We start from the raw sequence: 11,262 nt of genomic DNA, 5'->3' as shown, positions 1-11,262 counted from the left end.
TTCCTGTAGGTGGCGGAACAGGGTGTCTCTTACCTGCCCAGTCAGCAAGACATCTTGTCTCCAGCTGCAGGTGTACCTGGGTTTGCAATGCCTTGCTGAACTGAACTCTGGGATGGCTTAGACAGGGGGGCAAGCATCCCATTTTGCTGCCCCCTGCAGTTGATTGGACTACATCATCTTAGCTTCCTTTACCAAAGACCATCCCAGAGGGCTGTCTGCTGAGGTCTCAACTCTCCACACACCGCACAGAGGCCTTCATACCAGTGTCATGGCAGCAGGTCCCACAGGACACCCACAATAAAGCAAATTGAGTGCACACATCTGTACACTAAGTGCCTCATGTGACCCGCAAGGCCCCGTTTTCTCACTGTCGTCTCTCACAGTCTGTCGGCAAGGCTCTCATCCATCTATGGCTGCCACCTGCCGGGTCACTAAGCAGTTTACAGATTTGATCCAAGAACTGAGTGTCCCTGCCTGCTGATGGAGGACTGGTGATTAGTTTATGTATTTGTGCATTGTTTTGCCTGAGAATTAGCCACTTCCTAATTCATCTTAGTAATAGATGATTTTTTCTTTGGGGGGGGAAGTGCATCTTTGTAGAGCAAGGTAATTTTCCTCCACATTAAACATAGAAGGACATGGGGGGGAATGTAACATGATAAATTTGTCCAATATGTACTCATCTGTGAGAGATTGAGTCATACACAAATACAGTGCAAAACAACGGTGATTGCAAGCCCTTTTCCTTATTTTCCACTACATTGCAAATAACTGTTTACTGAGATTTTTTCTAACTAATGGAAACTTACTGCAGACAGCACTTGAATTCTCTTTACTTATTTAATGTAGGCAACATGCCTTTGTTTTCAAAGTGATCTATAGATTATCTGCGCTAGTCTTCCATGACTGTTCATGTGGAAGTTCTGGTGTCTGCTTCTCCCTGCGGGAAGGGAGGACATAAATAATAGCTTGGCAGTGGCAGCTGTAATCTTCTCTACTGTGGTCATCTGTGACTGAGACTGTACCCAGAGCTGCACTCTTAAAAGAACAGATTCCTGGGCCTGGCAATTTGGGAGACAGTTCTGAAAAACAGAGCCAAACCCATGATGCAAGAGATGGAAAATGGTTAGGTCAAGTGACCACAAAAATGGGCTAGAAATAGTTAGCAAACTGCAATTTTTATGTAAGTCTTCCTTTCATTCTGGGCAAAATAGGGAAATGCTGGCTTGTTCACAATTCAACCAGAAGTCTTTTTATGTTACACTTGGAAGGTGTTTTCTAAAGTCTTGCAAACAATTTGGGTACAAATAATTTGGGGATATTACTGCGAACTAAACTTGCTATTAGTGCTGTCATCATAGCTCTTAGGAATTCTCAGCTAAAAACCAGCATTCCGTTTTCTCTGAGAGACCAAAGCTTTCTCCCCTGAGTGCTGGTTTTATTTATCCAAAGTGACTATGTGCTTAATGAAGGCTCAATATCAAGAAAGTATTTTACTGCAAACATAAACCATAAACTTGGTGGGGATTTTCTTTTTTTCTTTTTTCTCCCCCCTGCTCCCATTATTGCATCAAACTTAAAAAGGATTTGTGAGTCTGAAAACTGAATCATCTCAGCTGAAGGCTGCTGAACAGACACTGACATTCTGGAGCTGGCACACATGCCTGTGCTAACTGTGTATGCATTCCTGCAGCAGAATGGAGTTACTGTCTGTCATTGCTCCCACACGTTTCCAGTTTCATTGCCAAATCTTTTGATGCAAAGTGATGGTTTGGGTACTATTCTATCCTCACTCTTCTGTAGCTTGTAATTGAGATGGCGCTTTTTTTTTTTCCCTCCTCCACCTCTTACCCATTCAAGCTGTAATCTACAATACCTGGCAGCGCCTCCCAGATGACTCTCATCTCTCTACTTGTCAGTGCACTGTAGTAGGCTGAAAAATGTGGTTGCCAACAAACTGCCTCCTCCAGATTATGCAGAGAGCTAGGGTCACAGCTTAGTTCTCTGAATCAAATCTATTAGAATCCTAAATTTCAACATATCTTTCACGTCTTGTCTGCAAAATAAATAGGTTGTTTCTGTAGCTTGGTTAAGATTAAAGGCAGTTCAGGAACTTATCACACAGTTTCTAAAGGAGCTGTCAGAAAGAATAAAATGGAACTGAACCCAGAGGACAAATACAAAGGGTAATAGCTGTAAGCGCAAGAAAGCTCTAAGGCAATGAGCAGCCTTGAGATTCTGGCAGATCTAGCCCATCTTCAAGTCTGGAAAGCTGCATGCTCAAGGAGCAAAAATAGGTGCCTTTAAAACTACGAGCTTCAGTGTCTGGCTTTTTTTCATTCACAATTTATTTTTTTGTGTAAAGAGGGATCAAGAACTTTAATATCATCCATGAGAACAAACATAGAAGCAGTAATTCTCCAGGTTCAAGCAACTAGTTTGCTTAGTAAAATTTTAAAAACATACAAAAGAATCCTGAATTAGTAAGGATTCCCAAACCCTAATTTCTCTCTAAAAATGAACAAAAAAAATTTAATCCAATCTATTTCCCTTCAAAAAGTTTAAGAATTTAAAAAATTATGTGTAGTATGCAGAAGCCCATTCCATTCAAAAGAATTTAAGACGTGTTTGTCCATCACTTCTTCCAGGGACTCTTTCATAGGTCAATTTCCTTTTTTTGAACTCTGGTGCTTCTGCAAATCCTGAATCTGGAAAAAAAGTGGAAAGAAAATATATGCATGATAAACAACAAATACAACATGTATGCAAACTTAACTATGTGTTTCTCAGAAGCAGTAACATATTTTAGTTTTAACCAGTATGCTCTGTATGAAAAGCACAAACTGTCATATGATTAAAAGTGTACAGATTAATATTAGCTACTACTGATCAGTTTTATGCATACTGTCCTGTAAAAATAATACAAAATAAATATACCCATATGCACTATACTTAACTACAATATTTCAGTAAATATTTTAATGCTTATTTATATTTCATTAATATTATACACATATTATTCAGTAATTGTGAAAGTTAATTCTTTTTAATGAAAGACACATTCCTGTTTCTAAGTTGTTTAAGAAAAGCTACTTACATTCTTAAGATTCAATTATTTTTACAATAACAGCTGCTTATTCAAAATAAGTGACTGTAAGAAAATTCTGTTTAGTCTTTACAAAAGCTATTGTAAGAAAACTTTAACACTGACCTAAAGATTTAATATCTTCCAGTGGAAATACTGCCTTGGCATATTTAGATTAATTGTTTGTGGTTTAACTAAAGTTTGATCTGAAGTCTGAAGAAATCCCTGGGGATCCCCATGTGTCTTTTTAACTTGAGTCTGTACACATTTCTTAAACTTGAGATTTCATATTTCTTAAATTTGGGACTTCAGAAGGCTTTCACTGTATTAAGGTATGTTTTTGCATTATCATGCACAACTATTTAGTATATTTATTTTTCCCCTGGCTAGTGAATAATAAAGTAAAGTAAGTCTATTCTTCCAAAATCTAAAACAAAAATCACTTTTCCTTTTTTGATTTGATTCAGATTTAAGTATACCTTTGCTCTACTGGGCAAGAATATTACAGAAAGCTTATCAGTCAGAGATTACAGTCTTTTCAGAATACTGTAGAATATGGTACTAGAAGACTCTGCCTTGATCTCTGCTGAAACTATTTTATATAGAACTTTATACAATCAGTGCCAGTTACAGGTTACTGAAATACTATTAACTACCCACCAACATTCCAGGTCTCAATTTTAATCTCAATGGAGAGGCAACAGGTCTGTTTATAGTTTTTGTATGAAGACTTTAATTTACATAGGCTGAAAAGTAAAAGCAGTTCACCATATCCAAATAATTTTTCCTCTCTTTACTTCCATAATTGTCTTAAGCAGCCCATGAAACATGATATCAATAAAGTTACTTGTGTTTTCTTGAATGAGTCTGATCTAAGTAGTGAAAGCATTTTAATGCTGCATTGACCTTGCTGTACCACCAAGAGATTTAACAGGCAGCAACAGAGAAAACATAAATTAAATCATCTGTACTAGGAATTAGGCACTTTATCTGGGAAGCTTAACCTTGGATTTTTAAAGAATGTGGTACCTTATCTATAAGGAAGCAGCAGAATTAAAAAAACACTACAATATATGATACAGCAATACTTAGTGTGACAGGGACTAGAGATACTTTCTTACTTTTAAGACTCCATGGGTACATGTTATGACTTATCAAAAAAAGGTCTCAAACTAACTGTATTTCAGAAAGAAAACCAGGGGTAAGAAAGAGAAAAAAGAAAAGCCTGAAGATTTTATATAAGGACTGGACACAGTGTCAGGGTAAACAAATTTTTGAAGTACAGACTATACCATCTGTTTGAAGAAATATGCTTTGGAATGATTTCAAGTGGAAAGTTTAGCCCTGGAGACATTAGCTAAAAAAAAAAAAAAAGTATATTCGTATATTCCAAGAATAGGTTAACTGTATGAACAGTTGTCAGAGTGAAATTCTTACTCCATTAATACCAACAGCAATACAAAACTGTTAGTAGCATTTAAATTTCACTCTATGAATTTTCTAAATCTACTTTTTGTCCTTTAGAGAAAACGCTTTCTAGTCTTTTCTTCCCCCTTTTGTCCAAATCTATGTTTACAAAATAATCTTTCCCATAACTTTTAAAATAATTCTGGCATTTTTATTATGCACATTTCAGGCAGTCAAAGAGAGAAGAGGTTGATGCATACAATATTGGAGAACTACACTTTTCAATATTTTACCAAGGAAAAATAATGGCACTAACACAATTCTATTTTTTAAAATAAATATTCTTTATGTTCAAAATAGAAAATAAATGTTTAGGAAATTTTTATCACAGAAGAAATATATATGCAAGGAAGTTTTTTAGTAAAGGAAACATGCAACTATCAAGTTGGATTGGATTTAACAACTATTCGAAGAAAATATAAAATCTAGTCTTACAGATACTCCTGTTTCCAGTCAAGTTACAAATAGAATTTCAGCAAATTCTGCTTTCTTTGGACATACCTGTTCTATTTTTTTCCTTTGTCCATAAGAATGGTAGAATTTGTTTTTTCTTTCCTTTAGATTCTTTACTGATTTGATGAAAATTCAGACTTTGAAGCTCATCTAGGTCAACAAAGAAATCAGGAAGAAAACCATCAGGTGCAAATGAATCACATGGGCCTGTGGATGAAGAGTCATTCCATTGGGTCTGGTCAATCAGAATTTCCGGGCTCTTAAATGTTGTGTCTCTAAATTCTTCTAGAAAACTCATAGAGCTCTCCTGAGCTGCACAGTCACTAGATGTTGCAGAGAAATCCTCTTTTTCAAAGATTTTGGAAGAATGATCAGAGCTATAGCGTGTCCTGAAAGGCTGCCTTTGAACATGAACAGAATTCATAATGTCCAGATGAGCAAAATCTTCACAGTCCTGCGGCACAGCAAAGGAATTCTGCTTCCTCCTTGTAATTACTTCTGAAGAACATGACTTTTTTTGCATATAGCTTGGAAGATGAGAGTCAAAAAACCCCTGATGATGATTCAATGGAGGAGTTAAGGCTTCAGAACTCATATGAGATGTTCCTGATAGAGAAAAATTTGAACAATTCTGTTTGGAGAATGAAAAATTAGTTTATTTCTTTACATTTTACAGAAAAACAAGATGCCATTGAGCATTTTGATTGCAGTTGGTCTCCTCAAAATAACTGAACTTTCCATAATTAGAAGATAAAGATTCTAATACACTCAGATTTTTGCTAGCTTTCAAAGGAGACACATTTTCCTAGTAATTCAAGGTATTACCTGTGCTGTTTTGTGCCTTATCAAGCAGCAAAAGAGACTGATCATTTTGTTTATAATCCAGATAGAGTATGTTGAAGTCATTCTGGTTTTCTGGGTGTGATGCAGATTTCCCTGCTGTTTCCAGTGGAGCAGCAGCATTTAGGTTGTATGAAGACATCATCTCACTAAAATGCTGAAACAAACAAACACAAAAAGATACTTGAGAAGTGTTTATAGTACGTCTACACTGTCAAATAGGAAAAGTTAAACCAGCTGTTGGGACTCTAAGGTGTATATTTTTTTTGTTTCCTGGAAAGGAAAAAAGAAGACTTACCAGTAGAGAAAAAGAGACATGTACAGTAGTACAGTAGACAATGTGCCTGACACTTGTCCTAGATCTATAAACACAGTAATAGCCTTTCTCTTGAAACCCAGAAAAATCAATATCTTAACACTTTATTCTCTTTCATTAGTCCAGGACTGGAGGAAGTAGTGTCTGCAATGGATTGGCACATATCATACATCATAGAGGAATTAAGCCAACAAGATCTTTTTCTGTTTTTCAGTCACTAAACATGGCTTTATACACATGCAGTTATTACAGCAATATGTACAACGTGATACTCCGTGCCCAAATATGTGTTTGCTTGCTCCTTCACCTTAACTGAATGTTTCTGATGTTGAAGTTTGTCCTCCCGCTTTCTTGACTCACGAAAGCTGTGCATTTTTTATCTAATTAGCTGGCTATAATCAGTCTACAACTTTCCCAGACTTGGCCCAACTGAAACAGTAGGAGCACATAATTCTAACTGTAGGGGGGATACTTTAGCGAATGGAATTCTTCACCCTAACCTCTAGGGTTCTTCTTTATAAGTGGTGGGCTTATTACTGTGTAAGAAGGCAGCCTTCTTACTTGCTTGTATGCTGATACAATACTTGAGAGGATAAAGCTTGAAAAGGAAGCTGATCAAATGAGTATTTTTCCAGTCAAGGAAATGTTCTGATCATCTTCACATGAACATAACAGTAACTTGACAAAATCTGCTGAGAATCAGCAGGATCAACATTTTGTACATGAATTATGTGCTTTAGCATATAACTTAAATGATTACGCTTTAGCAAATAATTTTCAATGATACCAGCAAATGTGCATGTAGCATCAGATACACGCACCCCCCACCCCCCACCCCCCACCCCCCTATTACAACAGTGCAAAAAGATTGATCTAATACAGAAGTTAATTTTGGCCAACCTTTAAAGCTTTTTTTGGAACCTCTGGCAGAAATTCGTGAAGTTGATCAAAACTTGCAAGAAACAACCTGCTCAGTGAAGATCCCTTCTTTAACATTAACTGAGCAACCAGAGGGTTGATACAAGGAAAAGTAAGTAGGCATTTTTCTGTCTGGAAATAGAAGTTATTTTGTTAGATTGATATCTGACAAACAACTTTTTCTTTTTTTCTGGTTCTACAGAATGACTCCCTATGAATAGGTCATACATTATGCCTTTCAAACAGTGCACTTATATAGGCTGAAGAAGACTTTCTGCTTTTTACTACAGATGTAATGGTGTATCATTTTTGCAAAAGAGTAAGTTCTGCATAATAGTTCGGTAACAGGGAAGCACAGTCTAAAGATGTTTCTATTCTAAAGGATGAAACCTGTGAATCATGTAACCTTGATTTGAGAACACATCACCAGATTTACAATTTACTTGCCATTTTGAAGAGAATTACCTAAGTCAAGATAAACTGACAAAGCTGGTTTTGTTTTGGAGAAGTTACATTTGTAAACAGCAATAAGACAGGTGGTAAAAGTAGGAGTTGCTAGGAGGAGGCAGAATGTCACACAGAGAGCAGCAATTTGAGAGCTGTAGCATTGTAAGAATGTCAGCTTCCAGTTCCTGACATTTATAAGGGCTGGCGCTCAACTGATGCCAGGATGTAATACCTTTGACAGAGACAAAATCAATGACTCCTCTAAGTTTTTTACCAGTATCTTTAATCTCTAAATTGGAAAAGCTACAATCCAGTATCCCACACTTGAAAGGCCATCCCAGTACGTGCTTTAAAATGCTTCTGAATTTTGCTGAAGGCAAAAAGTATCTTGGCTTTACAAGAGTTCAAAGCTTCCACATACAAGTAACAGATCTATATGTTTAATTTGAAAACCTTACTACACAAGTTAAAGAACATCATATATTTGACTGTGTGATTGATGGACCTGTTCCAGCATTTATTGTAAATATTCAGTATCAACTACCGTATGAGGGGTTAAACTACTTTCTATTATCTTGTATTAAAGCGAGTCTGTTAGAAATGCCATTTACTTCAGGAATAGATCAGCACTGATGTATTTGTCTTCCTGCCCAAGCAAGACATTGTATATTTTTATTTTACAATTTGGGTATTTTTTTTAACTTAGTGCATAGAACTGTAGAACTATACACATTGGCCAGCGGTTGTGGAGGATAAACCTCTCTATTGGTTAACTGTGAAAGCACAGATAAAGTCCAAATTGCATCTAATTGTGCTGGCAAGGATGATGGAAACATTATATATGTGTGTATATATTTTCATATGTATATATATAAATATGGATGTGTGTGTGTGTATATATGTATGTATATAAAATTAATGCTTATTTTAACAACATATTTTCAGAGAGTAACAACCCCCCTCTAGAACTTTAGGAGTCTGAGAAATTAGAGAAAAAATGTAGTTTAATGGAAAGATAAGCAAACCTCAGACGGCAAGACAGAAAGCCAGGATTTGTCCAACCACTCATGAGGACTGATATTAGATGCTATCAAAATGTTGTCAGCAATCTGACGAATTATCAGTGCTGTCTCTTTAATTCCTGGCGTAAGAACTACCTAGAAGTGAAACATAATATTTTGGTTAAAACTTATACTAAAGAATGTCTTAATTTGCTACAGAAATTAAATGAGAAAGCTTAAAGGTGACCCCAAACACAACAGCTGGTAATGTGGAGTAATTAAACCTGAACCATGATTATTATGCAGAGGAACTCCAACCTCTGACCACTAGCCTGGCCACAAATTACACTCCTTATTTATGCAAATCCTCTACAGGTGAAATGAGTTTCTCCTGTAGTCTTTTATCTGTATCAAGTTTATGGGTACAATACGCGTTCATAAAAAGCCAGGTAATTCTGAGATGCCTAATGTAGTTTAAGAAGATGTGTAACACTTCGAAGGTGTGATTTCCACATGAATTACACTGCTTAGTACATGCAATGAAAAAAGTTCTGTCCTCTCTTTAACCTTCATTTAACCAGATAAATCTGAAACAAATTTTAATACACAAATAAGTAAAAAATGGCCTAAAAAGATGTCAATTCATCCAAAAGAAGTAAGTTACAGACATCAGCTTGGTAAGACAAGTGAAACTTCTGCCCAGTTTTTAATGCTGATTATTCTAGATACTGCATTTTCTGATTTATAATAAAAAAAGTTAAGGTATCTTGCCATATTAAAAAAGAAAAGCAAACTACCTGACAGGAAACTACACTATTTTTTGTTCTACTACATTAGTAACATAATATTAATTTTAAATTTCAAATTAAGGCATAAGCAGGATTAATACACATTCTAATAATTTATAAAATTAAAGGTACAATCTCATTTCTTGACTCCTAGTCTTTCATAGAAACACTTCAGCTGCTATTCGATTCGGATTGAACTTGTGCTGGAGTCAATAGTCCTTTCACTGACCTCAGCAGCAGTGAAGTTTCCCTCTTATTTTAGTGATTTTGAGCTATTTCATTTTTTTGTTGTAGAATGCGTACTTACTAAGCACTTCAGAAATAACATACAGTGAAGACTAAACCAGAAAGGTTGTTATCAAAAAATTACCTTCACTTCAAAATCTTCTGACTTTTGTGTAAGTTCAATTAGAGTGGCATAAATTAAGACAAGGTTAAGCAGAGTGTCTCCCCTGAGACTGTACCTATAAAACAGTTTCATTGGACTGTTAATATTTAATATGCATATATAATAATTCAAAAACATTTGTTCGATATGTTAATAGATGTCTGTTTCATTTCCTGGAATTCAGAATACCAGTACAGTTTCAGCATTAATATCTGTGAAGTTAGAACTAGGACACATTAAATGACTGCGTGCTGCAGGATGCACTGTGAAGAAGAAAATGCAGTCAGCCCACAGCAAAGCAAGCCTGGCCTGAAGCAAAAGGACTGGATCAGGGTCAGTCACTAGAGAAAAATCATACGGTGAGGAAAGGTGATGCATGGAAAACTTACCACTTGATCGTAGAAAAAAAATCTCACAGTAGGTAATAAAGAAATGCTTATGAACTATATCAACAAAAGCTGTGCTTCCATAGAAAGGAGAGATGCTGATGGATTGGAAGAACACTTGAAGAATGTCTCCCTGTTGCAAATGATATACAGTGATGCTAACACAGTAGTTCATAACCATGTAGTTGTAGGGTTAATTTACTTCAAACAGTTACAAAGAATAATTCCAGTGGCTAAATAACCTTAGTCTTGTGAAACTTCTGGACCTGCTGATTTGAAATACATCTCACATTAGTATTACCTGCCTCAAATCTTGCTATTTTATAACAACCATTTCTTTATCTCTTGTGTAAGACTAAAAAGCTCCTAAGACATAAAAAACCATCTTTTCTAACTTTTTTGGGGGTCTCCGGTGATCACTGTTACTTCTGTCATTCCATGGAGTTTTTTAGTAGGAGCATGATAATACTGTAACTAACTGAAAAGTTCAAAGTACAAGAGAAATATGAGCTTACAATATTTACATTGTTCTAAGATAAATGTGTTCCTACAGAGTAATTCTGTAAAGTAAAGTAAATAAAGTAAAAAGAACAAAGAGCATTAGCTTGTTCTAATAAGTAGCTTCCTTTAGTGATAAGTTTGTTTCAAAATACCAAGATAAAAGAATTTCATAACTTACTCTAAACTCAGTCCTCTGGAATAGAAAATGATCCAACAGCATGTATATTGAAGTGATAATGCCAGCAGCTTCAGTATCACATTGTCACAGGATTTTTCATAATTTAGGTCTTCTATACTCTACCATAAAATTAATATTAAAAGTAAAAAATAAATAAAAAAAAAAGCTCTGGTCTGTCACAAGCTTTTAATTTGCAATGCTGTATTATGTAGAAGTTAGAACAAACATAAATACAGCTAAATAATACAGGTATTAAAGACACATCTGAGAGTCAGGAAAACTAGGTGGTATTCCCAACTTTTATTTTATTTGACCTTTAAAAAGCTGATTCACAGCTTTGGGACTCTTTTCCCCTCCTGTAAAAAGGAAACACAACTACTAACTTTTTAGGATGTTCTTAAAGATTTTTGAGAATTTAATAATGGAAAATATTATTGTTAAACTCTGAAATTTTAGTTAACCTATAGAAATCATATTATACCTACAATGAATAT

General features: G+C 35.4%; 1 protein-coding gene across 1 annotated transcript in view; it reads right to left on the bottom strand.

The window, feature by feature from the left end:
• Window positions 1-612: 612 nt before the first annotated feature.
• SHOC1 (shortage in chiasmata 1) overlaps window positions 613-11,262 on the bottom strand; it is a 57,177-nt gene continuing 46,527 nt past the window's right edge. The window contains exons 22-28 of the mRNA XM_027789320.2: window positions 10,769-10,887; window positions 9,686-9,779; window positions 8,552-8,683; window positions 7,062-7,211; window positions 5,855-6,002; window positions 5,054-5,614; window positions 613-2,708 (exon numbers count right to left, since the gene is read on the bottom strand). Coding sequence (XP_027645121.2) covers window positions 2,608-2,708; window positions 5,054-5,614; window positions 5,855-6,002; window positions 7,062-7,211; window positions 8,552-8,683; window positions 9,686-9,779; window positions 10,769-10,887 — 1,305 coding nt within the window. The 3' untranslated portion in view covers window positions 613-2,607. The remainder of the gene's footprint in view (window positions 2,709-5,053; window positions 5,615-5,854; window positions 6,003-7,061; window positions 7,212-8,551; window positions 8,684-9,685; window positions 9,780-10,768; window positions 10,888-11,262) is intronic.

This window comes from Falco peregrinus, chromosome Z, assembly GCF_023634155.1.
Source record: "Falco peregrinus isolate bFalPer1 chromosome Z, bFalPer1.pri, whole genome shotgun sequence".
In the NCBI taxonomy this organism is placed as follows: domain Eukaryota; kingdom Metazoa; phylum Chordata; class Aves; order Falconiformes; family Falconidae; genus Falco; species Falco peregrinus.
This window is presented reverse-complemented; position numbering and strand designations above follow the sequence as displayed.